This window comes from Varanus komodoensis, unplaced genomic scaffold (assembly GCF_004798865.1).
Source record: "Varanus komodoensis strain SLA01 unplaced genomic scaffold, ASM479886v1 scaffold20_1, whole genome shotgun sequence".
Lineage (NCBI taxonomy): Eukaryota > Metazoa > Chordata > Lepidosauria > Squamata > Varanidae > Varanus > Varanus komodoensis.
The window spans coordinates 13179178-13207017 of record NW_025335587.1 but is presented as its reverse complement, the minus strand read 5'-3'; the positions used below and the strand labels follow the sequence as shown (position 1 = coordinate 13207017).

The following is a 27840-nucleotide window of genomic DNA, read 5'->3' as shown; positions in this document are numbered from 1 at the left end:
GTACCATTTGATTTTGGCTTTGTATTGCGTGATAAACATATATTTTTAAAAAAGCACAGTTGATTCCAGCAGACATCTTATGCCCCACCACCTGGGGTTTCTTCCTGCCAAGACCCTTCCACCAAAAGGCAGAGGGTCCCACCTCCAAATATTAACCCCTGACTCACCAGCACTGTCCACAGCACTTACTGGGACTCACTGCTTGTGGTAGGTTCTCTTTTGTTGCCGAAACTTGCATAGATTGCGTCTTTACATGCAATTTACTGGCAGGCCTTGTTTTTTTTTGGCCACGTTCCCTTTACCTTTTTGGTGCCCTGTCTTCCCCAAGCGTGAGCTTAGGTGTGCAGATGTGGTTGGGAAAGACTTAGAAATCATTTTTCTGAGCAAGGCAACACTTCCATTTTTTATTCCAAAAGGCCCTGCTGGCAGGAATATAGTGTAAAAATCATTGGAAAAACTAAAAGGCATCGATACATATTGGAATATACACTTTGTACAAAAAATTACACATCGTTAGCCATTAAAATTAGGTTTTGTTCGAGGTTCTGATTCTGAGACGGAAGTCTCAATAATTCATAGGTCCTGGGATTTGAACGTTGAGCCCACCGTAGTCCAACATGTACATGGGCCATTGCTGGGGAGAAAAGAGAAGAAACACAATTTTAACAAACATCCCTCAATGCCAGTGCAGAAGACCCTCAAGATCAAACGAGGGCTCTGGGGCTGAGGAGTTATCCTGATTGAATTATGCTTCGAGCCCGTTCTTCAGGATAATTTGAGATATTTGAAGAGGTGGAGAAAAGTATTTATTATATTTATTTAAAACTTTTCTATACCGACCTTTCGCAAATGTCTCGGGACAGTTTACAACATTGATTAAAATAAAAAATAAAATAAGAGAGTAAAAATATCACCACATCCAGTATTCGGTGTAAAACTACAAATTAAAACAATTTAACAATTAAAATATTGGGAGAATAAAAAGGTTTTCTCCTGGCGCCAAAAGGAACAAAGTGTTGGCACCGGGCGAACCTCTCTGGGGAGCATATTCCAGAGGTGGGGCGCCACTGCAGAGAAAGCCCTCCTGATCTCTTTCAAGGATGGCTCCCAGAGGAGATCTTCTGCCTCAGATCCCAAGGGATCTCAAGTAGGAAATAAGCAAGGCATCTAAAGACTTGTTTACCAAGTCTTACCATTTCCCTATAGCCAAAAGACTAACAAAAATAACAGAACCAAGGAATTCCACAAATTCCAGTGCTTTCTATGTTGGGACCCATCTAGGCATCCTTTTTCTAGCCAGTTACGTCAGAGCAAAACACTTTTCCTCAAGGATTTTTTATCGAGTAGGACAACTCTGTCTCCCTGGGGCCAGTCCTACACTGGGAAGAGTGGGGCAGCTCCAAACTGAAGGACAGCGTTGTGTGTGCCGGTTGCGTGCCCCTTGCACTCCCTAAAACAGTCTCCCCGTCCCCCCACCGGTGTTGATGTGGGATGGCCCATTGCATTCGCTCCTTTGGCAGAGCTGTCCCAATCCGTTTTACATCCGAGTAGGAGTATATGCATTGTTTCTCCATGCATCTCAGACTAGGCCATACCACTGCAGAGGGCAGGGCCACCATGCAGGGAAACGGCAGGCTCGCAAAGACTAGAGTCATAGAAGAGTAGAGCTGGAAGGGGCCATGAAGGCCATTGGGACCAGGCCCTGCTGCCAGTCAGTCAGGAGAAACGCTTGCGGCTGGCGTCTCCCTGTCACACGCGTCGTCTGCAAACAGGGAACGGCGTTGGTATGGAGCTGCGCTGTGCCATGCAGGGCTCCCCACGGCAGTCCGACATGGTACAGTCCAGGCGGCGCATAACCCGCCCATCCACCCCCTCAGCAAGGCCGTGGCCATTGTGAGCCTCTTTACCACAAGCGAGAGCTGATTGGTTGATGATGCGGACTCCAGGTTTGAAGACGAGGAGGAGGACGAGGAGGAGGAGGAAGAGACCGAATTCCCTTCCGAGATCCTCTTCCGCTTCCGTTTAGGAACGGCGCCGTCGTTTTCTAGAGATGCCCAAGGAGAAAGATGGGTTGGCCGTGCAACAGTTCCTTCCCCCTTGCAACACCCTCGTAGCCTGTGCCCAGCCGTCTTCCTCTGCTAAACCTCCAGAGCCCAGGCTGAGCGCAAGCTGTTGGGGGTTAGGAAGAATCCAGTGCCCCTTAACATTCCTGCCCCCGCCAGACACGCACCGCTTCACAAAGGCCCGGTGGAGATCCCTCCAAGGGCAGCGCCTCCAGTCTTTCAGCGCAACCCTAAATATCTTCCTTCAAGCGTCACTCCGAATGAGTGACGTGGGACTTGGCACCTTGTATGTCTCCCCTGGCTCATTTTGCTTGGGTACAGGCCCCTTCCAGCCCAATGGGGCTGGCACCCAACCATATTCCAGCTGGGGTGGCCATGTCTCCAGTCCAAACCCTGAAGGGCTGGTAGCGGAAAGTCCCGCCTCGCACAAGCTGCCCAGGCCAAGCTCAGTTCAAGAAAGGAGCTCCCAGAAAGAGAGCAGAGGGGCCTTGAAACTGGGCTGGAAGGTGGGCATGGAGAGCCTTTGCCAGCATCTGGGCTGCCCTGCCTTGCCCTGCGTCCTGCCCTGCTGCCCCCTGCCCCGTTATCCTGTCCAAGGCACCTCCACCTCTGCCTGTCCTGCTGGTTCTCGACCTGGGCTTGTTCCTGATCACGTCCTCCTCCTGCCCTCCTGCATCCTTCTGCTTCCTGGCCTCGGCCTGCACCATGCCGATGACTCGGCCTTTCCACGAAATGGCCAAATAAATGCTATATCATTTATGTATCAGGACAAAACAACCTGACCTCTCCTGATCCTGCTTCCTGCTATGCCTCCTGTATCTTGCTGTATCTCCTGCATCTCGCTGTCTCCTGCCTCTCCACACTGCCTCAGCCGCACAGGTTCTCCTGCCTGCTGTCGGGCCAGCACCGTCCTGGACCGCACCTGCCTTTCCGCATTGCCTTGCTGCGGTGCCTGCCTCTTGCCTGACTTCTGTCCTGCCTTGCCCTTGTGTCCTGCCTCACCATATTGCCTCAGCAACGCAGGGCTTCCTGTACGCGGCAGCCCAGCCCCTGCCCGCCCCTTGCTGCATTTTGTCCCTGTTGTCTCAGGTATCCTGCCGTGCCGTGTCTCCCGCCCCGTTTTCCTGTCCAAGGCACCTCCACCTCTGCCTGTCCTGCTGGTTCTCGACCTGGGCTTGTTCCTGACCACGTCCTCCTCCTGCATCTTTCTGCTTCCTGGCCTCGGCCTGCACCATGACTACGATTCGGACTTCCCATGAGGCTTTGCTGGTGGACTCCCTTTCCTGAAATTCCGCTGCCCTGGTCCCAGTGCCTCCACTGCTCTTGTCTTGCCTCGTCTCCGGCCACCCATGTCCCAGCCTTGTCCATTAATGGTTAGCAACTGGGCTTAAGGGCTGTCACGTGAGTAGTCCACCCCAAGTCCTACCGAAAGAAAAATCAGCTTTTGGGGAGCGTGCTGATTATCAGGAGAAAAGCGGCAGGTGAGAGACGAGCTCTTCAAAAATTATTTCTTTCCCTCTGGCAGGACTTTCCATTCGGGATCCCAGCCCCAGCAGTGGCTGCCACCTAGATCGGCCTTCTCCGCCATGGCGCCTTCCAGTGGCGTTACACTACAGCTCCCATCATCCCCAGCCAGGCTGGCGTTTCCTGGCCAGCGACAACATGTGGCAACCTCAGGTGGCTGCTGGGCCTTGGAGTCCCTCACCCAGGCTCCCAGCAATCGGGCAGCTATTTCCCCACGGTGCCCTTGGCGTTCCCTCCATGGGCCCACAGAGCGTCTGCACTTCCTGCAATGCTCCAGGCAGGAGATCAAGATGGCAGCTCCCAGCCACTGGCACGGCCTGGGATGTCGCAGTTGCTTTCCCACACCGCCAGACGCACCCAACAGGAACCAGATAAACCCAACAGAGACACGCGTGCTGGGTGCAGAGGAGTACTGCAACCCGGGCTCTTTTTGTGTTCTTCTGAGCAGCAACCAGCCGTCTTCCCCTGTCTGCTTTTGAACTTCCCCTCTTGCTCCACTTCTCCACTTACCTGGCTGTTTGGCCTCCGTACCACGGTCTGCAAACGGCCTGCATTAGGGAAAAAAATCAACTGATTAATCGAGAAAAAGCTGTGATTTTTATGATGCAACACTGAGGGAGTTTTCAAAAGAATCTGAACTCAGCGTTGTTTTTGGAGAGGGAACAATGAAGTTACGATGCTGCACTGAAACATCTCCAAAAGCGATGATGAGCCCCTGAGCAAAGGCTGATGGCCATCAGACGCAGAGTGGATGGAAGGGTAGCGAGATCTTTGCTTCCTCTCCTCCAAACCTGCATCTTCCACTCGATGGGTTTTTTGGTCCAGCTTGCTGGAGCATCGCGGGGAAGAAAGATGGCTGGAGGGACAGCCTTCCTCACTTCTCCGAGGGCACTTTCCCAACCTTGGAGAGCAGCTGGAGCAGTTTTTCCACCCCCCAGTAGGTGGCAGGTCGTTGGAGCGCTGAGGTCACAGCATCACCTCCAACCTCAGAGCTCAGAATCCAAAATATCCCACGACCCCTCAGAGGCTGTGTAGAAGCTAACTTCTTTTTTTTTTAAATAAGTTTTATTCTTAATATATACCTAACCAAAAAAAAAAAAAAACCTAAAAAGCATCAATCATCAGAAACATCAGACCTGCTGGGTCAGCTCCCCACATTTTTCTTTCTATGTTAAACTATAAACATATTTAAGACTATGCAAAGTCCCGTTTCTCTAGCCGATGATAAAAAGAGTCCCAGGTTTGATAGAAGTCTGTACTTCTTTCTCCTTCAGAGACAATAGAAGCTAACTTCTACAAACATGTCATGCAAACAGAGCAGGGCCTTCCACCACAGGGGTGGGAATCATGTTTCCTCAAGATGTTGCTGGACTACAAAATCTCATCACCACGGACTGCTTGCTGTGCAGGCTGGGCCTGATGGGAGTTGGAGTCCCATGACATCTGAAGTCCAATCTGACCAGGTGGTAGTGCTTGGGGAAATGTCGCACCTGCTCAGAGTGGACTGGAACCTTGGCAAAGGACAGTTTCCTCTATAAAGAGATACTTGCTATCTATCCCTCTATTAAATTTCAAATCTGTTCAAAAAGGAACAGCTGAACAGTGAAAGGCTAAGATGCCAGTGAACAGTTAAAAATACAAAATGCAAAAGAAATTTTTTAAAGAACAGCATGCGCTATGCTGCAAACCCCGCCTTGTAATCGACAAAGCGGCCACCAAAATCTAGAACTGGATCTCTGGCCAGCCTGGGAGGGGAAGAAACATCTTGTCTGGTGCCTAAACGATAACGATGGAAGTGCTGAGCAAACATCTTTGGGGGGCCTATGCCATTTTTTAATTACTACTACTACTACTGCTGCACATTGCATTTATCTCTCTCTTTCCCCCCTTATGAAGAACTCAGGGGAGCTCTCACCTCTCCATTTTATCCTCCCAACAACAACCCTGCAAGGTAGGTCAGGCTGAGAGGGAACGACTGGCCCAAAGTCAGCCAGGGAGCTTCACGGCCGAGCAGGGACTCGAACTGGGATCTCCCGGGTCCCCAGTCGAACGCTCTCCCGACTACACCACTCCGGCGGTCACTGTTCCCCCCACTGAGATGGTCCTGAGGTGGGCTCGCCACTGAGAAGCGATCAGGCCAGCTCTTCCCGTTCTGGGCTCCTCCAGATGTGCTGGGATGCAGCCCCCAACACATCTGTCCAACACGGAGAAAGCTGCGTGTTCCATGATCCTTCCGACGAAGCCTGTGGCTCGACACCCGTGGACACCAGTGGGGGCATGGGAGGAGACAGGCGCGCTTACTGGAACTGGCTGGTCACCACCATCCGGATGCGGTCCCTGGCTTTGAGGATCTTCTCCAGCCGGTGGATGTCGTAGGTGTTGGGGTTCCGGAAAGGGACGTCGTCGGGCAGGCCGGTCACTTCGATGGCGTCAGGCGTGTCCCGGATCAATTTATATGGCACCAGAACGGGCCGGTTCAAGCCCAGAGCCTCTCCTGAAAGAAGATCCCAAATCGTACGGGGAATTCTTTGATTTGCAGCATGGACACCAGTGGGCAGGCCCTGGATCACGGACCTGACGAGTCCGTCTGCCTTCCTCAACCCGGCACCCTTCTAACACGTCAGGCTACAATCGCCATCACCCCAAGCCAGCACACCTCCCCTAGCCTGCTGGGTGTGGATGATGGGAGCCGTGGGCAACCTCCTCAGGAGGTGTACAAATGGCCGCCAGTGCATGGCCCTTGCGCTCTTGCGATCTTCTTCAAGGAATTCAGAGCAGGGACTCGTCTTGAACCCCCAAATCCATCTCAGGGCCCACTTCCTGACGTTATATAGATATTTTTGTGACCTAGCATGGTGGGCCCAAGAGTGGGCCCCGACCCATAAGAATCACAGAACTTCAGAGCAGGAAGGGACTGCCGAGTTCTCCAAGTCCAACGCTCTGCCCTGTGCAGGATTTAATTCAACAACAACAACAACAACACTTATATACCACTCTGTAGCACATGGCTTCTCTGGACAGTTTACACATTTTAAAAACACATAAACAATCAACAAAATAATCATATTTAGGTAAAACAGTAAGACAATAAAACCAATATAAAAGGATCAACAACTCACAGCAACTATAATAAAACTAACATACGGCAGAGCAGCCGCCGCCACCACCACCATCACAACAACATCATTAATAATATAACAACAATCCTTATCTATTAAAAAGTTTTGAAAATAAAAAGTTTTATTTATTAGATTGACATCCTGCCTTTTTCTCAAAGTGGCCTGCGTCATTCTTTCCTGCCTACTCCCCATCTTATCCCCACAACAACAACCCTGTGGGGTAGGCTGGGCTGAGAGTCTGTAACCGGCCCAAAGTCACCCAGTTGGCTCCATGGCCAAGCGGGGAATTGAGCCCGGGTCTCCTGAGTCCCAGTCCTGCATTCTTAACCACTACCCCACACTGTCTCCCCCCTATCCAAGTGCTCTCAAAAACCTGGAACCAGCACTGGTCATCATATCAGGCAGAATTTGCTGATTTAAGCAGAGAAAACGTTCAATTTACATTGCCTGGGTTCAGGCACATGGTAACCCCCACACGAGAGTATGGATGGGTTGCTGTTGAACCACAGGTTATCGTGCTGTCTGAACTAGCTATGGCTTGAGAAGCCCTGGATTGCGGCTGGGTGTGAGCTGTTCTCTCAGCTGCATCAGTGATGATGGCTTATCACCACGGATACCACTTAGGAGCTCTGGAGGCCTCTCGTGGACCCACAAGCTGCAGGTTGCGCACCCCTGTTCTAGCCCCCTTGCCCCAGAGAGCTCCAGCACCACACCCAGAGGAGACGACTGACCGTATTTTTCATTAAAGAGCTCTTTCACTTGTTCCCGGAGAATCACCTTCTCCCCCAACCGGTTGGCATCATCCTCATCTGCAGAAAGAGAATACACAGAACCACGACATGAGCGCCACTTTCTGTGCCATCCCTGGCCACTGCGAGTACAGATGGCACCATTGCAAAAATGAAGCTTAGAATGGTTACTCCCCAGGTAGTCCTTACACAAACACAGAATTCCAGTTTTAAAAGAATTTTTAAGGCACACACATCTTTTACTTGCACTAGGATTCACTGGCACACCCATTAGATCGTTGGACCCAGGCCGGGAAGTGCAGAGTTCCAATCTTCAGTGGTGGCCCCAGAGCTGTGGAACCCCATTCCATGACCTGCGAATCCAGCGTCAGGCCTGAATCCAGGCCTGAATCCAGCTTCAGGCATGGCTCCTGACAGTGACATGGGATATTCGCAACCCGACAGTTTGGGATTCGCTGCTTTTGCAGTTTTCTGTCTCCTAAAAGCAAGAGCCATGCTCTGAGTTACACTGTGGTGCTGCATGAGGGGATCTTCCCGTGATGCCATTTTCCCAGTCTAAATCTTATATTCCCAGCAAAGTATGATGCAGAGACAGGCGGCATTTAGATCAGGAAAAAAGCACGGGAACAGAGGTGGATAAAAGCAATCCTGCTTTCCGCGCCGCTGCTTCGACTGGAAATGCACCCATCAGGGTAACACATCGTTTGTCCCCGCTTCTCCCACAAAGCATGCGCACCAAGGAGAAGCTGCAAAAGCACCTTTTGAGGCACTGCTTTTCTGAAAAGAGCCCCCTGCCTCAAAATTAGCAACGGAATGTGAGGACGGACAACTGTGCCGGCTGAATCTTTGAAAACCGGTGGTGTTTCCCAGACTTAAAGCTTCTTAAGAGCAGGTCTAAAGTTCTAAAAGTGCAGCAACGGGGAGGTTAACTCAAAGCAGGAAAAGAGGGAGAAGCAAAGTGCAAAACCCACTTGCAAATATTTCTGGAAAGTCTGAAACTGCTGCAGTGCAGTTTGCCTTGCAGAACACGGCGCTTCCGTTTGGGCTGACACGAAAATGGCATTGCTGAGGCCAAGGGCTCAGGGATCGGCCCCAGCCCGTGGCAGCAAAGCTCCTCCGCCTCGGCGCCACTGAACGGAGCAAGCACTCCAGTGGAAAGATTTCTGGAAGGAAAGGAGGACAGGGCCAAATTCTGAGTGGAGACGTTGCGCAGGGCAGAGGAAGAGGGCAGAGGGCAGCGGGCACGCCCTGTGGAGAACTGCGGGGTGGCACTAGCCCTGAACGGGAGCAAGTGGGTTAAAACCAAGCGTGGGGTGGGAAGGAGAGAGTGGGGCCAGGCTGGGAAGCCGGGCTGGATTGTGCTTTGTGAAATCACCCCGTTCCCCTGCCCCTGCACTTCCCCCAGCCAAACCCCCCTCCAAACCAGCTCACTACAAGAAAAGGACAAGTATTTCCCACCACCCCACATACCAGTGGGGCTAATGGGAACCGATGCAGAAATCGGCCCTGGGGGACATGGTAGCACCAGTCCACCACACCCCCCCCCCCCGGCCCTGCCACGCATCTGGTCTTGGAATTCTGAGATCTGCGTTTAAGGGGGGGAAGGGGGTCCCCGCATGCCCGGTCTGGGAGGGCTGCTTGGAGGGCCAAATGGCCTGGCGGGGCCTTCCCTAAGTTCGTCCCCCCCACGGTTTCGAGGAACGGCAAGTCCAGGCACTTCCCCATCTCTGCCAACACTGCCAAGCTGCCAGATTCCCAGGCATGGGGCTGACAGGGTGGAGAGGACGGGAGAAAAGGGGGCCAGCCTGCCTGGGGCAAAGGGGCCCAACTACCCCATCCTTGCCCAGCCTCGCACCGCTGGTGCTCAGTCCAACAGGTGCGGTGTGCAGGTGGTAGCAGACAATGAATGAATGCAGGGCTCCAGCACAGAGCTCCGTCTCAGACAGCGGGGGGCATGAGGAGCTGCCCCCAAACGCTCTGAAGAGATGGCACATCCATCCGGAGATGCTCTTCTGTTGGTTGGGGTGCAAAGGCCCTGGCCAGGGTTCTAGCCAGCCAGCCAGCCAGCCAGCCAGGTCCTTTTCCAGGATACTCCATTGCATTTCCCCACCCCACATGCACGACTGAGCATGCTCAGTTCTCACACAACTGTTTGGGTGCTCTCGCAGTTGCGGCTGTGCACATCTTGGGGCTTCTTCGCACTTTTCCTCTTCGCTGCTCTTTTGGCACCACGCGCAACGGTACTCAGAGCCCGAATGCCGGCAACTGAGGGGTGGATACGCGGTTGCTAGCCAGGCAACTGGTGAAGTAACGTCACCTGAGAGAGGAACTCCAGGGGTTTAGGCAGGAGAGCTGATTGAACAGGTGCATTGGCGTGGCCTGAGAAACGGAAACACTTCTTGGCGCTCCTGCTCCAGAATCGTGGGTGACATTTGGCAGACTCCAGCTAAAAGGCCTCCCGAGGAACAGTGTGCTTCTCAGTTCTTTAACTGTGTCTTTCTCACGCGGCGGTTCCACTTTACATTGTGTGTGTGCGCGCACACATTTTATGCCCACAACAACCCCATAAGCTGAAATGGCTGCACTCCGTGAGCCCCTGGCCCAAGAAGAGACTGGGATTAAGATCCCCCCAGTACAGCTGCAATACTCAGCCCGCCCCTGCATCACACACCTGGGCCGCACCCCATTGTCTCTCCAGAAGGTGTGGGAAGAAGGAACGGGGTCAGAAGCCTGCCGAATGATAGAAGCATAGAAGAGCAGAGTTGGACGGGGCCTGAAGGCCACGGGTCCAGCCCGCTGCTGTTGCAGGACATCACGTGACATCATCCCGCTCAGGCGCTGTCCAAACGCTTTCTGAATGACCTAGCAAGGCAGAGTTCCCACATCACTGCTTTGATCCATGTGCTAAATTGCTCGGAGAGCCAACACTTCCAGCAAAGGCTCTTGTGCTGCTCCAACCTGCTGGCATCAAGCACAGCCAGAGGAGAAAGGACCCGCTGAGAAAGGCTTCCAGCCCCGCCAGCCCCACAACACCTGGGGCTGTTCCTACCTGCATGCAGCCACCATACCTTTGGCTGCCTAAATGGCTGGCTGTTTCCTGCCCTGTGGGAGCTCCCCAGATCCGTTCCCTGCACCAGACCCCTCATTCCGTGCCCTGTGTGCCGATGTTGTTCTCCAGGCGGCCACGGCTTGTCTGGCAACGGCGGCAGGGGCACTGCGGGCCACGCCAAATTCCCTTCTGCAGCGTCCCAAAGTGGTCAACCTGTGGCGGCATCGTGGTGGAAATGGCTCAGATCCAGCTGCTGCCAGGCACAGCTGGAAGGGCAAGGCTGGAGGGGGGGAACTATCCCGGCACTGCCCCTACCTAAACATAAACAAACCATCTCTCCCTGCATAGCATGGTCCCAATCCAACTTTCTCCCTTTGCACTGTGACTATGTAGCAATTTCTTGCATGAACGGACCTTCTACCTAGTCTGGTCCCTGGATGTGAGCCACTGGGGGGACTTGAGCTGGCACCTTCTCTCACCCTAGCCTACCTCAAAGGGTTGTTATGAGGATAAAAAGGGAGAGGGGAGGAGCCCCTCCCTTTGCAACACTTTCCTGCCTAACGAAAATGGAGATTATTTAAATGAGGGATGGAGGAGCTGCAGCTTCTCCAGATATGGCTGGACTCCAACCTGCCTTAGCTCCAGCACACATGGCCAATGGGCAGGGATGATGGGAGTTGAATCCCTAACATCTGGAGGGCGACGACTGCCCCCCAAACAAATGTGTACAACACAGCCGTAGTGCAGCTGTGGAGTACACAAGAAAGGATGCGCACCCGCAATCAGACTTTGTGGGTTCTCTAGGAGCCGTTCCGTTTCTCGGCAACGCAAAGGGAAGGGTGCACGAATTTCTTGTCTGCTACCACCTACGACACGGCCTCTGAGCGACATACCGTTCAAAGCAGCGTAAGCCTTTTCCAAGGTGGATATCCGTCTAGGGGCTATGAGACATGACGTGGAAAGAAAAGAGAGAAGGGTGAGTGAGGAAGCGAGGTCCTCAACTTTCGCGCAAGTACGACAGCCGGAAATCCAGGGGCGAGGCACAAAAGATGCACACCCGGAGCAGCTTCTGGGGTTGGAGCTACACAGCACAGCGGGAGGCCTGCGATCAGGGTCGCAGCCCCAGGCAGGGTTAGACTGAGAAAAGGTGGTCCTCTTTCTGTCTAAACTTAACGTTTAAGGTTGAGCCCGAATTGCACCAAAGGCTGGAAGAAGCATCTCTGCTCAGGGCACAGGGGCTGACAGTCTGAAGTCCTTCCAAGGGCCATTCAGATGGGGCACCGCTCAGTGATGGAGCACGTGCTTCAAGAACCCCGAAGCAAACCCCCGACACCTCCAGGCAGACCTGGCCAAAGCCCTGGCGAGCTGTTAGCTGCCATTCAGTGTTGACAGCACCGGATTAGACAGACCAATGGCTTCACCGAGGGGCAGGACAGTTTCTATGCCCCCAACTGCGTCAGCTTTTAAATCAAATGCAGAACCATGAGGACTAGAATCCCACTTCATTTTTAGGAGAAAAGCTCAATGGTAGAGCACTTGCTCTGCATGCAGAAGGTCCCAAGTTGCACGGGGATCCTGAGGAGACCCTCATGGCTGCCAGCCGCTTCAGAGCTAATGAGACCTACCCCTGGCGATTCATCTGTCTCAGCTGCTGATCCTATTTGTGTATGCACACTTCAAGGGCCAAAGGACACCCGGGGGGAGAAAAATGCTTAATCCTGTATTTGCACACCCTGAATTTGAAAGGGCTACCTGAAGAACTTGATCGTGAGTTTTGCATTCACAAATCTGTTCCATCCCTTGTCTGTTATCACTCTGCCTTCTTTTAAATGCACAACTGCTTGCATTTAAAGACACGCTTATTCCTTCTGCAAGACAACACTTTTTCTACACAGGCTGTTTCAGAGCTGCCAAGAGTCTTGCAGATTTTGCAAAAGTGCAAAAGCTAGAGCATTCTGGGTTCCAGTCCATGTGCTGATTTGGGAAGGGAGAATCAATGCAGGCCAAACCAAAGCCCCTCCAGCTCTGCCACTAAGTGACAGTATTTCAGGTCTGCTTGTTTCTCTGGGCAGTTCGTTAGCATCTGTAGCAGCACCTGGAATTTTCAGCGGCTTCTGCTGGAAGTACCCGAACCCCAATCCTGCCATGCACTCACTGATTTATCCCAAAAATATTGCATCCCCCTCTTGATTTGCAAATCCATATCTCTGGAAAGGGGTTCATGAATATAACAAATGAATAAGCAGGGAAACGCTGCCCTTTAAAAGAGCGAGCTTCAAGTGTGTGCGCGTGTGAGGCTTAGGTTCCTAGAGGAAACTATTTTTATTTTGCTAATACTCTCACCTGTGCAAACCATCTCACCAGGAGCTACAATAAGGGGCCAATCCTGCACGAGCACGCATGCTTGTGGAACCAGACATACAGCCTGGCCAATTTCATTAATTGGAGAAAAAGGAATGATGGATCAGCATGGAAAGGCTCCTGAGGATTGCAACAGACGGGCAGCGGGGTGTACTTTCAAGCACAATGGACAAACAAGATCTGTTCAACTCGATTGCTTCCTTGGGCCCAAGGACTTCCCCAAATTATCCTACTAGCCAGTCAACAAAAACTCATAGCCGTTGTCTCCAGGATCGACTTAGAGGAGGAAAAGCTGGCCGAGTCTGAGGCTACCGACACCACGCCTGCTCAATGAGGGCTAGAAACCTGGTATGTCACACGCCACCGGGTCAAGCACGCAGCTGAGGCAGAGTCTGCCTTTCTGGAGCAAGTGCTGGGGGACTGTGAGACTTTGGCCCACCTCCAAGACTGGCTGCTGCAGTTCTTCCCTTGGAGCTCACCTGGGCAAGCCTCCTCATCAGGGCCGGAACAGGGCAACACTGGTCGGTTGCTTTGGCCTGGTCTGCTCCAACCGGCAGCAACCCTTGGAGGTCTTCCACATAAAAGGGGCTTTTCCATCGCCCTGACATTGACGAGCCCAAGTGGAAACGATTCCCCATTCTGTTCTGGGGACCCACGCACCAGGTGGCCCCAACCAGGGCTCTGTGTGGGCGGAATGCTTTGCACACGCACAGCTCGCCCCCCGAACAGCCGAGCGGAGCCGGGGCAGAGCTGGGCAAACTTCTCCTAGCAGGAATTTCTCCTTCATGCCTCATGGACCTTTTCTTTTCCGGAAGAGCTCTAGGCTTCCGCCGCTATCCCTGTTTTGCCCTCACCCCCGTCAGGCAGGCCGAACGCCAAGCTTCCAGGGTGCCCAGGCGTTCCCCCCAATGCCCCCAAAGGCCCCTGATGCCTCTCCCCAGAACCTTTCAGACTCTGAGTCCAGAGCCAGGTCTCCAGCTTAGCAAGTCCACTCTCCTATGAGGAGACCGACTAAAGTCCTCCTTCTTGGGTCTTGCCCAGACCTGTCTGCGCTCATCCACGCCTCTGCTTCTTCAGATTTGTCCAGTTTGCTCTTCCAGAGCGCCACCTCTGCCTAGTTATAAAATTTGCATCATTTACAAAGCGTTCTACATCTGAAAAAAGACTCCTGCATGATGCGCGTTGGGCGAGGGAATGAGAATGCAAAGAATACGACTGTTTGCTATCAAATTAGAACAAGAGATCGTCCTTACTCGGGGAAAGCAACATCCTCCGCAAGCGCGGGAGCAATGCTGGTGTCTGCCCATCATCAGCTAATTCCACAGAGAAGGAGCTGGAACGCCAAAAATTCTGCTCCGGCCAGATTCTGGCTGGTTGTGTTTGTACAGCCGTATTTCCTGATTTACCATTACAAGGCTGGTAGAGGCAATATTAGCAGAAGTCTATTTTATTCCCAGTAAGTTCATTGGAAGTTTCACTTTTAAAACATAAAAGGACCTCATTGTTTCAATTATTTGAATGCTTTTTTAGTGAGGATAAGCGAAGGCTTCACAACTCCGTCCAGTTTAAAATGTTATTTTTCCAGCTTTGCGCACAAGTTGCATACAGAAGGCCTTTCAACAACAATAGAACTGACCAAAACAGACGTGGAATAATAATTACACAAAGAGCATTTGAGAAGAGGTTCAAAAAGCAACGAGAGGGCAGCCGAATGGGCTGAGACAGGTCGCTTTCCAGTCCTGGCTCAAAGTTTGCCATTCTTTCTACTGCAAAATGCGCAGCCGTTCCAGTTCACGTGTGTGGAGGCAGCTGCCCAAGCCGTACCTTGAAAGAGCACAGGTAACATTTCCCTCCACTCCACGGGGGCACCCCGCTCTTTGCAACACAGAACAAAATACCCAAGAATATGCCTTTACCAGATACCCACAAAGGAAGCGTGCAAGCAAATCGTTCAGGCCTCTCAGTCTCCAAAATAGCCAAATATTTTTAGCAATTTCGAAAAGGCGTTGGGGACTTACCAGGTTTAGGGATGAGTCCTTGGAAAGGTCTGTAAGACAAAAGAACAGTCTGTGGGTCGCGGGACAGAGGGAGGGTTCTGCGAGCTGCCTGCGCGATGCCGTCAAAGCTAAGCGCACGTGGGGCATCTGCTCCGGATTCCTTCCGGCTAAACCAGGCGGAGGCGTGAGTAACACCCGTGCAAAGCCCTGCTTGCCTCCCTGCTGCCTTAAGTGGCTACGGCTTTTCCCCCGTCAGCCTGTGGACAGCTTTGACGCAAGTGAGCCCTGAGTCTGGTTTGCGCTTCCTGAGCACGGAAGGCGCCGTTTGGCACGGATTCCTATCCTGGCTTCCTGCTGGTCACGAAGACGGCCGGGAAGACTGACCAATCTTGGCTGAACCAAGCTCTTGGTGACAGCAAATCAAAATTCGCTCAGGGTCGACTGACGCAGCCCATTGAGAAAATCGGCCCGGGCAGACATGTTTTTCCCACGAGGCACTGCTGCCTCCAATGGGCGTCCGCCTGCAACCAGCTCTCCCAGACCCCCGCCATCCCAAAGAAGTCGGTTCCCCAGGCTGGGCAGCTCTGGAAAGACTCCCGTGGCCGGACTGTGAATTCAGCCTGTTGCTCTAAGCCATGGCTGGGGGACCTTTTCATTCCCTTGTTGCAAACCAGCTTCCTCCATTTTTATCTCATTTAATTCTCTATCGTTTTATCCTACCTTCATTAAGGTTGTTTAAATGGTTTAATATATAGACTATTCAATTTCATGCCCCCCTTCACATCTATCTTATTGTCGGTTTTTATATTTTATCATGAGTTGTTAACTGGATTACGAATTGTTGTGAGCCGCCCAGAGAGCCTTAAGGCTCATAAGGTGACATACAAGTCAAACAACCAACCAAACAAACCAGTCTTCTTCAGCACCATGGGGACTAGAATGTTCCTTTATCAGGCCACAGTTCCGTGGTGCAGAGCACGTTTCGCATTGAAACACCAACAGGGGGCGTTTCTACCATCTCTTGCTAAAGGATCCGAGGCAGTGCCTTGTTACCAAGCCCTTGGGGGTAAATGGAAGCAAACTGGACGGAGTCGCGGCATCCACAGGCTGCGCTGCTTCTTCACGTTCACAGGGCCCCGTGGATGACAGACACCGCAACCCGGCAGGGAACCCTGAAGGGAAATACCTTGTTACCGTGAACTTGATCTTGTCCGCCACGGCTAAGATCCTCTCCAAGTTCTGGGAGCCGAAGGTGCACGGTTTCCGGAAGGGGATTCCTGGGGGCAGCCCCTCAATGATCACCGACCCGGGGTTGCTTTTGATGCGCTTGTATGGCACTTGAACTGGGTACTTGATGCCCAAAGCCTCACCTGAAAGGGAGGCAGTGTGGAGCAGTGGTGAGCGCACCAGCTTGGAGTGCTCAGTTCTTCTCAGCCGCAAAAATGTTGGGAGGGTGAGGCTGAACCGGAGGCAAAGGTTCGCTTGGCTGTCCAGGATTCATCCGGGGCTTGTGCCCGTCTTTCGTCCCCTTCCTCCCGCCCTTCGGTCCACGGCTTGGAAGCCAGTTCCCAGAACACCAAAGGAGAGGCCTGGGCAGAGCTGCCCCTGCAGAAAACCTGGAAAAGCTGCTCCTTCCTATAGGAGGAGAACCCAAAGGAATTGGACTGCTCTCTTCTTGCATCCCGGTCCTCAGCCAGTTCTACTGGAGCCACAGAGAACCTACAGTCGGCAACACAGACCTGGCTACAATCTAGCGCATCCCATAATAGGCTCCAGTCCTTCGCTAGAACAGCAAGCCAGTCTGCTGCTCTTGGGCAGCTGTCTCCACCATGCCTGTATCTGGCTTCTCTCTCTGAACTGCTGCCCCACTTTGGGTTCAGCCTGTAAGAAGACAGATTGGCCCCAGGACAGTTGGTTGGAGCAAACCACAGTTTCTTGTTATACCTGACTAGGCTAAACCATGGCTTGCCTTCAAACCATCATTCCCAATTCTAGTTTCTGTGCAACCAGAGATTGCCGGATTTGGGCATAACAGCAAACCAGGAAAGAAAGGTGTGGAAGTGCAAAAAGAAAGAAGTGGGAGATGGAAGACTATTTTTTTTGTTTGTTTCCGATCCACCACAACCTGGTTTGGAGGACTCTTCTGAAATTAATCACTGCTGCCATGGCTGAGGTTGGAGACAGGCGATCGTTTTTTTTTTAAAGACCTGAAAGTGGCTTGACAGATGCAAATACTAAATGTCTTACAAAACAAAGAGGTAGAAAAAAGCAACAGGACACAGCACTCTAAAATTCCCTTCAAAACTACTGATTTTTCTCACCCTGTCCTGCCTCACCAGGCTGTTGTGAAGGTCAGATAAGCTGACCCTGCGCACACCACTTTGGCTTAAACATCCAGTTCACATATCAGTGGGACCCACTAATAAACTCTGGAAACCGCCTGCTAGAGCAGTGAAGTGGGAGTTGTAACCCTCCAGATGTCCTGGATGCCAAGTCTCATCAGCCCAGACCAGCATGGCTAAAGGTGAGGGATGATGGGAGTTATGGTCCAACATCTGGAAAGCCAAAGTTTCTCCAACTGAGCCTTAGAGATTCGACCGAGAAATAGTTTAGCACTCACCATACTTCTTATTGAAAAGATCTTGAACCTGTTCCCTCAATGTGTTTGCAATATCTATTCTTGAAAGCCGAGTATCATAATTTTCTGTTAAGAAAGAGAGAGGAGAGTGCAGCTTGTGAAACAGGCAGGAAAAATAAAAGCGCCTGTCTGGTTTCAATCTGGGTGCTTTGATAAGCATGGGACTGCAGAGTTCAGGGTTCTAGTCCTCATATGGCCATAAAACTCACTGGGTGACTCTGGGCTAGTCTCTGGCTTTTAAAATGAGGCCTGGCCTGCCTCACAGGGTTGTTGTTAAGATACAGTGGAGAAAAGAAAGATCCTATGTCTTGGTTGCATGCAAAAGGGAAAAAGCCTGGATAAAAATGTATTGATGGATTTATTTATTTATTTATTGGTATGTGTGAATGCACACACGCAAAATCGATCGTTTCATTTCTTCTATCTATCTATCTCTCTGTCTCCTGACTCAGCTCGGGTGTAGCTGATTCCAGCCCCCAAATAAAGGGCAGAACAGCATTTGGAAACAACGACACACAATTTAAAAACATTTTAACAGATTTCTTTATTTTGAGAAATGGTGCCAACAAACATCCTTTTAGCTGGAATCCTAAACCAGGCAAACGATGCTTTGCCTACAAGGAAAGTCATTTATTTATTTATTTATTTAAAGCTTTTATATGCCGTCCTATTATATAAATATCTCAGGACACTTTAAAAGGACAATTTAAAACAACAACTTTGAAAAAATGAATTAAAACAGTAGTAATGTATAAAAAAATCAACACTAAATCACAAAACAAGAGCAACTAAAGATTAAACGCTATTGATTTTAAAATGCTGTTTAAATAAAAAGGTTTTGGCCTGGCACCGAAAAGAATATAAGCTCGGTGCCAGGCATACCTCTCTGGGGGGTGTATTCCAGAGTCTGGGCGCCACCACAGAGAAGGCCCTGCTCTGAGTTGATGACCTTTTTGCCTCTTTTAGGGAAGGTTCCCAGAGCTACAGGAACTACAGGTGGCAGGTAAAGTCTGACATGCACAAGTCCTTCTTTACTCTCTCAGGACAGCACAAGAAACTGCTTTGCTCAGCCAGGAAATTCAGAAAGTCTCCCTTCCAGACACGCACCGCTTGCTAAGTGTTCAGCTTTTCAAACGAGGCCTTCGGGGCCATCTTTGCAAGACTAGGAAGCTCTCCTGGGACTTTCTTACAAGTAAACATACACCAACTCGACTACAAAGTACATCAGCAATGGAGAACCCCTTGCCCAAGCTGTCCAGCAGCAAAAAAAGCCCCCCAAAAAGCATACATCACATAACCAGCTCTAAAACAGGCAGGCTGGAGGTGTGAGGACGGCCAGCTCCAGTCTCACCTTGAAATCCCGGTCTTTTTACAGTTTCTTCCACAAGACATTCATTGGAGTCTCTTTCACTGCCTGCCAACAAAAGAGAAAGTTCTTTATTTCTTTTCTAGCTTGTTTCAAAATCTACCTGGATCACACCACATTGATTGATTTATTCTAAAATAAATCAAAGAGCAATTCCCCTCCATGACCACATCTACCCATAGTAAACACCACCCTGTTTTTAATTATCAAATATTAAATGATTATTAAATAAGTATTTAGTATTTATTAATCATTATTAGTAATAATAAAAATAATACATAAATAAATTATTTGATTATTAACAATTATTCTGTTAGCCTTAATTATTAAGGCTAACAGAACTTCCCAGCCTTAGCTTCCCATTTGCAAAATAGAAATAAATGCATATATTTCATACGGTCCTCACAAAACTAAATGAACTCAGGTTGGTAACTTTACTGATTTGTACATACAATCGACTGCAGCACGATTGTAAGCAAACAGTTAGTTCCCTGCCCCAAGGAGCATGCAAGCTAGACACAGACACTCAGAGAGAGACTCCAGCATGAAAAGGCTGAATTACACCCAGGCAGGAATTTTAATTTCATCACGTGTGGCCCATATAAAGGTGCCATAAAAAGCGGGGGCTGCTGCATGCATGACTCTTCCCCTGCAAGAATGTGTGCGGTGCCTTTAGCAATGCTTTGTGAACGGCTACTGAAATGATTTCATTTACGTTCATGCTCCAACACAATTATCTTAGCCTTGCATGCATTTCACCCTGACTTCACGGAAAACGCTTTGCCCTGCGGGGATGTGTGCGTATTCCCGCCAACTCGGTATTTACCGATTGTTCCTGAGCTCTCCGAGGTTGTCTCCTTCGCTCCTTCGGTGAGCAGCTCTGGTCTGAAAAAGAAGTTGCGATAATAATGGGAGGGAGGGAGGGGGCGTCGGCTGTGCTGGGCCGCAGGGTCTCGCAGCTCAGCACCGCACGCAGGCTGGATGCCGTCCCGGCGGGACTTCAGCTCGGACTCGCTCGGCTCCATCCCTTGCCCCTCACCACCTCTTCGGGTGCACCGGAAGATGGCATTTTGCCCCGGCACTCGGCCAAAACACGTGTGGCCGCCCCCCGCCCCCCACAAGACTCCTGTATCTCTAGGGTGGGGATGCAAAGATCGGGCCTGAATCCAGCTTTCCTTTGCTTGCTGGATTTCATTCCCGTGCTCCATCCTCAGCCAGAGGAAGCCAAGCCACGATCGAGGCTGCAAATGTTTGGGAATGCCAGCAGCTTCTTAGCACAAAGTACAGTGTTACCTCGGCTCATGAAGGTCTCATTTTATCTATCTATCTATCTATCTATCGATTTATATCCTGCCTTTTTCCTACAAAGGGCTCAAGGCAGCTTACATCATCTCTCCTCCTCCATCTTATCCCCACAACAACAACCCTGTGAGGTAGGTTGGGCTGAGGGTCTGTGACTGGCCCAAAGTCACCCAGCTGGCTCCACGGCTGCGCAGGGACTCGAACCCAGATCCTCTGAGTCCCAGTCCCATGCTCTTCACCACGACACCACACTGGCTCTCAGAAAAACAGGGTCGCAAACAGAAATTTCAGAAAAATTGTGCCTCAGGTCGCAAGCTCCGCATTGGGTGACGATCGTGATCGCGCCCGTCTTCCTTGCACGGGTGTGATCGCGGTCGTGCTGGGGGGGCGGGGGGGGCTGTGACTTTTGGTGTTCTTTGTCACTTCACTTCAAATTTTTGTGATTAAAAAAATAGTTACCGAACGGATTAACCTTATTTACACTGAACCTTATGGGGAAATTTGACTTGGCTCACGAGCAATTTGGGTCGCAACCAGAGTTGTGGAACAGATTAAGTTTGTGAGCCGAGGCAGCACTATACACAATTCTTCGCACAAAGGACACAGAATGCACAAGGCACGTGTGTGGAAGTAGAACTCTGCTCATGCTCTAGGCATGCAAGTGCCTGGTGGGCAAGCAGGACCCACACATGCATTTGAACCCGCTTCCCTCGCAAATGCGTGGTCCAAGGGGAACTCGGGGCAAAGAGAAAGTAGACCAGGGTTCAGGGAGTCACGCTGAGAAATTCCGACAGCACAGCTAAACTCTGCAACATTTAAAGGAAGCATATCCTGGCTACCTGAACGAGCACTTACGTCCGTATATGCCCGACCGCCCCTTGAGATCTGCGGGAGAGGCCCTTCTCCGGGAACCCTCCATGAAAGAAATTAGGAGAGTAAGTACTCGGAGGAGGGCTTTCTCTGCGGTGGTGCCCAACCTATGGAATTCACTCCCCAAAGAGGTCCGCCTGGCACCGTCATTACTGGTTTTTCGGCGCCAGGTAAAGACCTTTTTATTTAAACATCATTTTAATTGTTAAAACATATGATCTGGCCAGGGCAACTTCTTCTTCCTTCTCTTTTCTCCTCCTATATTATTTATTTACTTATTTTATACTGATAATTTTAATTTTATATTATTATGTTTGTAACTCAGTGTATTTTTTGTATTTTTGTATTTAATGGTAATTTATTATGTTCTATTGTATTTCAATGCATTTTATTGTGTTGGAAGCCGCCCCGAGGCTTCGGCAAGGGGCGGCATAGAAATGTAATAATAATAATAATAATAATAATAATAATAATAATAATAATAATAATAATGCAAAATACTTAGCATATATAGGCGCAAATCTGACGGTTACCGCCTCTCAGTTCTCCAAATCCAGGAACGGTCCGTGCAAAACAGGACTGAATTTTGCAGACAGAGAGAATGCCAGTTCCCCGCACTGGCACCGGAGGGCCGGAAGGCACAATCCTGCTTCCCACCCTTTGCGGAGCGAAGAGATGCCAACTGCGGCACAGCATCGGGTCTTACCTCTTGATCACAAACCGGATGCTGCTGCTAGCTTGGAGAATCTTTTTAAGCTTTGCGATCCCAAAGCAGTTTGGCCGTCTGAGCAAAATGCCGTCTGGCAAACCCACCACGAAGAGGTCCTCTGGGTACATCAAGAATTTGGAATACGGGACCTTGACAGGCCCCGAAATCCCTATGGCTTTAGCTGCAAAAAGAAGCACTTGACTTCACAAAAGACTCTTGGCCTGAGCCTCTGGGACAAGCACACAGCGGAAGCTCAGATACTAAAACATCATAAAGGATGTCAAACACCTTGTAAGTCAGGGTCACGAGAGCGCCAACACGCAAAATGCTCTGTGTCTGAGTGAAAAAGTTTCATTCTCATAAGCTACAGCTGCAATATCAACCAAGTGATGTTTTCTGCAGTGTTCTTCGTTAGCTCAGTATTTAAGCCGAGCCTCCGGGTCCCTTCAAAGCTGCAGTGACAGTGTTACAAGAAAAAGCACCGTCTACTTAGCCCAGCAAGTCCGCCACTTTGTGGGTGCAAAACCGAGGGAAAAGGATCCGGGCAGGGCAAGCCAGTTAGCCTCAGAGGTGAGGATCAGAGATCTGTCCAAACGGGAAAGGTGAAATGCAACCCCTGGAGTGACAGCAAACTTCCTTCTCACAAGCTGCTTGTGGAGAAATCACAAACCAAAGCAAAAGCAAACCAAAAGAACTGAAGAAAAGCCCTGCTGGATCAGGGCGATTCAGTCCCGTTTCCTGTTCCTACAATGACTGACAGCCTAAGGGAAGCCCCACCTGCATCCCCATGTTCCCCAGCCACCGGTGCGCATCATGTTTCTGCCTGTGATACCGGAGGGAGCAGAGGGCCGTCGGGGCTGGCGACCACACGGGGCCTTCCACTCCAGGAGGGTTTCCCATCAGCCTTGAAAGCGGTCCAAAGCAGTGGCCGCCCCTCCGTCTTGTGGAGCATAAAGAGGGCGCCAGGCGAATCTCCTGGGGGGAGCATTCCAAACAGGGGGGGCAGATGCAGAAAAGGCCCCTTCCTCACAGCCACCCCCTCACCTCCCTAGGGGGTGGCTCACACAGGAGGGCCCCCTGCTTAGATCTCCAAGGCTGGGCAGGGACGTATCCCACCTTAGTACTTATTTATTTAGAGTTTTCGTATGCCGCCCCATTGCTTGACGCCTCGGGACGGCTTACATAAATAAGCAAGAACTAAGATACTAAGTAAGTAAGGTGACTTACTAGCTCCATTTTATCCTCAAAAGAAACACCCTGTAAGGTAGGTCAGGCTGAGAGTCCGTGACCAAAGCCAGGGGAGACTCGAGCTCACATCTCCAGTGGCATTCCGGGAAGAACCAGCAGTGACGTGTCCCTTCAGACCACTCTGGGGTCCTTTGCACCCTTTCCGCAGCCCTCGCCCCTCCAAACTTGTCACGACTCCAGCAAAGTGCTGCTAAATGCCAGCTGGGCCCAGCGGCAGCCGGGGAAAAGCTGCATGTCCTCGTCCAAGGAGGGCTCATGGGGAATCCGTGCCTCGCCTCAATGCCACACGGGATTCCCGCAAACTCTCCCGGTGGGTGAAAGTATATTAAAACTGGCGCATTCTCCCACATGCTCCTTCTTTAAAGGGAAAATGCGGCTCAGGGACTGCTGAAACTTGTCAGGGGGTGGGAGAAACCAGCCCTGACCCCCACCTCCATCAATAGATATTGTGGACTTAGTCCAAATATTTTGGACTTAGACCTGTGATAGTCTAGTGCAGGGTTGTTTTTATTTAAGAAATAGCCGCGGGGCTGGAAGGAGGCCTCTGTTTCTGCTGTGCCATGCAGGGTGAAGGAGTACTCTATGCCATGTGCTGTTCCCCCCAAAGCCCCCTCCCCACCTCAATCCACTTGCTCCCGGAGGGTTCTGACAAATGGACCCTTAACGAGGGCTTTATAAGCGGGGGAAACGGCACAGGCGGGGAACACGAGAAGGGTCAGTCCTGGAGTCCCCATCCGGAAGGCCGAGCAAATCACACGGCAGCATCTCGTGCCGGGGTCCTGTGCTTTCCGGTAGTTTGCAAGAATTCCTTGCCCCCAGGCAACTGGCCGCTCTGCTCTCAGCCAGGTTGGCCCCAAGCACCTGCAGGCCTTTTCCTGCCCGGTCCAAACAGCAGGGCCAAATGCAGGCTGCCCACAGACTCGGAGAACTGGGAAGATCATCCAGTCCAACGCGCTTCCTAGTGCGGAATCTGCAGGCCAGCATCCACCCCGTGCTTAAGTACCCCAGGTGGTCAACCCCAAAACAAGCCCCCAAAACAAGAAACCTGCAAAGCTCAGAGCAGAAAGAAATCCTAGAAAGGTGGTGCAGGGAGGGAGGGAACCTATAAAATAAGAAACTCACCGTATCTTGCATTGAACAAAATTTCCACTTGTTTCCTCAAGTGACTTAAAACGTCACCTATGCCATCTGGAAAACAAAAGCCACAAGCCCACGGATGAGAACCAAAACCACAATTGTGTTTCTGATCACAGCATTGATGTGTCTCCCTTGAATACAGATTATTTTTAGGACTGGGTTTAAATAACACAGGCGAAAACAACCACGGCGTTTTTAAAACGAAGGGCAAGAATCTATAGGAAGTGGCACAGATGAAACGCGGAGACTGGACAGGCCTTGAGAAATGAAAAAGAGAAGCGCTGGGAGAATTTAATCCTGGCACATTCCTGGCACCATGACCTGTCGGATTAACATGCGGGATGGAGCTCTTTGACAGCTTCTCCCGATGGATCTTAATGCTGAATTAAACAGGGATTTGGGGGGAACGAAAAGAAACCAGCAGAACAATGCAGAGAGAGAATGGAAATGTCCCCCTGTTTTGGGGGAGAGTATCTCAACGGCAGGGTGCCAAAACCATAAAGGCCCTGACATTGGTCTTTGTCACTGTCACTGGTTACCAGTTGAAGTCTGGGCCCACTTTAAAGTGCTCACCTTAACATATACAGCCCTAAATGGCTTAGGGCCCGGATATCTAGATAAATGTCTCCTCCCATATACACCTACCCAGACCCGAAAGTCACCTATGGAGGTCCTTCTGTGGGAGCCCACCTTTAGGCGACCACAAGAGGAAGGGTCTTCTTGGGTGTGGCACCCCAACTCTGGAACCAGTTTCTTCGGGAGGTGCATCTGATGCCAACTATTTATATATTTTGGTGCCAGGACAAACCCTTTTTATTTTCCTGGTACTATAATTGCTAAATAATATTTGATTTAATAGTGGGTTTTCTTCATATTGGCACTGGAATATTGTGAATTTAATATTGTTTTTGTGTTATTTATTATTATTAATTTGTTATGGATGTTTGCGATGCTATATTTTGATGGATGTTCTAGATGTTCTATTGACATCAATGTTTGTGTATTATGCTATCTCTCGTGTGGTTTATCCTTCCTATACACTGTTCTGAGAGCTTTTTGTTAATTGAATGGTTTATAAAAGCCAACAATAAATAAACAGGCCACAGCACCCAAAAGAGGTATCGTGCCTTATCTGAAAGACAACAGTCCTCTTTTTTTGGAAGGGCTACCCAGTTAAGACCAGTTTAAAAGACCATCAGGCGGGATTGCAGGCAGGGTCCTGAGTCTGCTCATCCGCTTGGCACCCAGACCGCAAACAGACCGAGTAGATACATAACGCACCTGGTCTGCCCTTCCACACCATGACAAGATGTCTGCATTTCTCTTTGCTTTACGGCAATTATTTCAGCTGTTTGCAGCTGCGGATACGAATGAGCACATGCATTCATTTTATTGGCTTGGACTGGACTACTATAACATGCTCTCCGTGGGGCTGCCCTTGAAGATGGTCCAGATACTTCAATCGGTTCAGAACAGAGCAGCCGGATATGCAAATATAACACCAGTTCTGCACCACCTGCACTGGCTTCCAAGTGAAGTCCGGGCCCAATTTAAGGTGCTAGTGATGACATGCAAGCCCTAAACGGCTTAGGACCTGGATATTTGAAAGAGTGCCTCCTTCAATATATACCTACCCAGCCTCTAAGCTCTGGATTGCAGGTCCTTCTTCGGAGCCCTCTTTGAAGGAGCTCAGGAGGGAGGCTACCCAGAGAAGGGCCTTCTTGGTGGTGCGCCCTGGCTATGGAATTGGCTCTCCAAAAGGGTGTGCCTGGCGCTGATGCTGTCTTCATTTCAGCGCCAGGCCAAACCCTTTTTATTTTCCCAGCATTTAAAAAGTGCGTGTTGCTTTTAATATTGCTTTTATATATTATTCTGATACTACGTCTTATTTATTTATGTTATCACTGGCCAGAGACACTGTTAAGGGCGGGATGCAAACTTTTTAAATAAATACATGCATACCTAAATTTAGTGTATGGCTTGTCATACATAGACTTGTGATATATACTAGCATTTGAACTGGCTTAAAAACACATTTAAAATATAAATGCTAAAAAGATCTCTATTCAAACGTCAATGTCTAGGCCATCCAGCCACTGAAGCACAGCGCTGTTTAAGGAAAACCTCTGGGCTGTGCATGTCCGCAGTTTACAGCCAGTCACAATACAGTGCAGAGTCTGATGTGGGTGGGAACTGTAGCGCATTTATGCAGCGAGGCCTGGCAGACACCGTGTGTGGTGCAACTCCTGTCCAGAGTTGTCTGACACTGGCCGGGTAAGTCAAACCCTGGCACCTTTCGCATGGGAGCATCTGAATGCCTACCAGTCTCTGGTCCATTTAGCTTTACACTGGGACGCTATTATACAGGCGAATAAGGAAGGCGAGCAATGCAACCCTGTCGCCTCCTCTTTCTGGCGATGCGCAAGCGTTCCCGCGGGCAACCGAATCGACTCACCCTTGCCCTCCATCTGCTTCTCGTCGTGCTGCGAATCGTTGCCAGGTCCCTTATCTGAAACCGGAAAGAGGGCGAAGATGGAGCAGGAATTTTATCTGTTCTTGGCGCACCCTGCTCAGGAAGCGTCCTGGGGAAGTGGGGCGCTGCAGGAGCCCACGAAAGGGATTGCTCTGCTGGCTCTGTGAGGCCTGGGAAAGTGGGCATTGCTCCGTTCGGTCCCTCCACCTGCGTGGCGTCTGGACTTGAACGGCCCGAATGCCCCAGGCAACAAGGGCCTGGCTGGGCAGATGTTGTGCAAGGGATCTCTCTTGTGTGGAGAATCTACTAGATCCCCTTCTTCCAGCTTCCCAGAGTCCGACTTCCTGGCAAGTGTTCCCATAGTACACGGGCCACTGGCAGGAATTCGCTTGCGGCAGCAAATGGGGAAGAAGCGTGGCCACTGGGGATGCTGGCCAGCCAGTCCGCTCACTGCCTCCCCCACGGTGGGTGCTGCAGCCGGTCGAGAGCTTGGAGGGCCAGGCTGGGCACCAGAGGGAGCTTGTGAACGCTTGGAGGGAGGGATTCTGGCGCTCTCAGGCTAACAACGAGCCCAATCCTGACAGCATCCTTAGGGGGTTTGACCTGCGCTACCTGGAACGGTGATTTGAATAATGTCCACTTCATCGGGTTCTATTTTGATGCGTTTAATTCCTCCCAATTCTCCTGAGGTTCCTGCCAAGGAAAGGGGACAAGGCAATGAGAAAAAGGGAATAGATGGGGGGGGGGGATTTGGGGGAGGCACAGGAAGGCATGAGCCCATTCATCCTTCAAACAGCTGCTCCCCAGGATTCCCATACAGAAAAATTTCCCAACCCTGCAAAGAGACACCAAGGGCTGAAACCAGGACCTTCTGTGTGCAAAGCGGGAGTTCCATGCTTCTAGTCCTCATGGCTTTGCTCAAAGGGTGGTTTAAACAAAAACTTAGGAAGCTGTCCTAAATGGAAATGACCATTCAGCTCTACACAAATATAAATGAGCCCAGTCATGCTCTTGGCCAATACCAGGGATTTCTGGCTTACCTGGTTCACAGTCCCCCGAGGCGAGGCACTTTTCAGACCTATCAAAGGAAAGCAGCATCACTGTATTTTATTTGTAAAGCGCTTTTGCACACAGTGCTGCCTAATCAAACAGGTGAGAGGACTGTAACTTGAGTTCTGGATTCTAGTCTCTTTCTTTCTTTCTTTCTTTCTTTCTTTCTTTCTTTCTTTCTTTCT

At 50.6% G+C, this 27840-nt stretch overlaps 1 protein-coding gene across 1 annotated transcript in view; it reads right to left on the bottom strand.

The window, feature by feature from the left end:
* Positions 1 to 43: 43 nt before the first annotated feature.
* The window catches only part of GTF2IRD1 (GTF2I repeat domain containing 1), a 27984-nt gene continuing 187 nt past the window's right edge, over positions 44 to 27840 (bottom strand). The window contains exons 2-17 of the mRNA XM_044430367.1: positions 27646 to 27683; positions 27218 to 27298; positions 26588 to 26641; positions 24118 to 24183; positions 21745 to 21928; positions 19693 to 19751; positions 18852 to 18914; positions 17483 to 17566; positions 16049 to 16232; positions 14884 to 14912; positions 11398 to 11445; positions 7438 to 7515; positions 5889 to 6081; positions 4098 to 4135; positions 1908 to 2044; positions 44 to 634 (exon numbers count right to left, since the gene is read on the bottom strand). Coding sequence (XP_044286302.1) covers positions 566 to 634; positions 1908 to 2044; positions 4098 to 4135; positions 5889 to 6081; positions 7438 to 7515; positions 11398 to 11445; positions 14884 to 14912; positions 16049 to 16232; positions 17483 to 17566; positions 18852 to 18914; positions 19693 to 19751; positions 21745 to 21928; positions 24118 to 24183; positions 26588 to 26641; positions 27218 to 27298; positions 27646 to 27683 — 1405 coding nt within the window. The 3' untranslated portion in view covers positions 44 to 565. The remainder of the gene's footprint in view (positions 635 to 1907; positions 2045 to 4097; positions 4136 to 5888; positions 6082 to 7437; positions 7516 to 11397; positions 11446 to 14883; positions 14913 to 16048; positions 16233 to 17482; positions 17567 to 18851; positions 18915 to 19692; positions 19752 to 21744; positions 21929 to 24117; positions 24184 to 26587; positions 26642 to 27217; positions 27299 to 27645; positions 27684 to 27840) is intronic.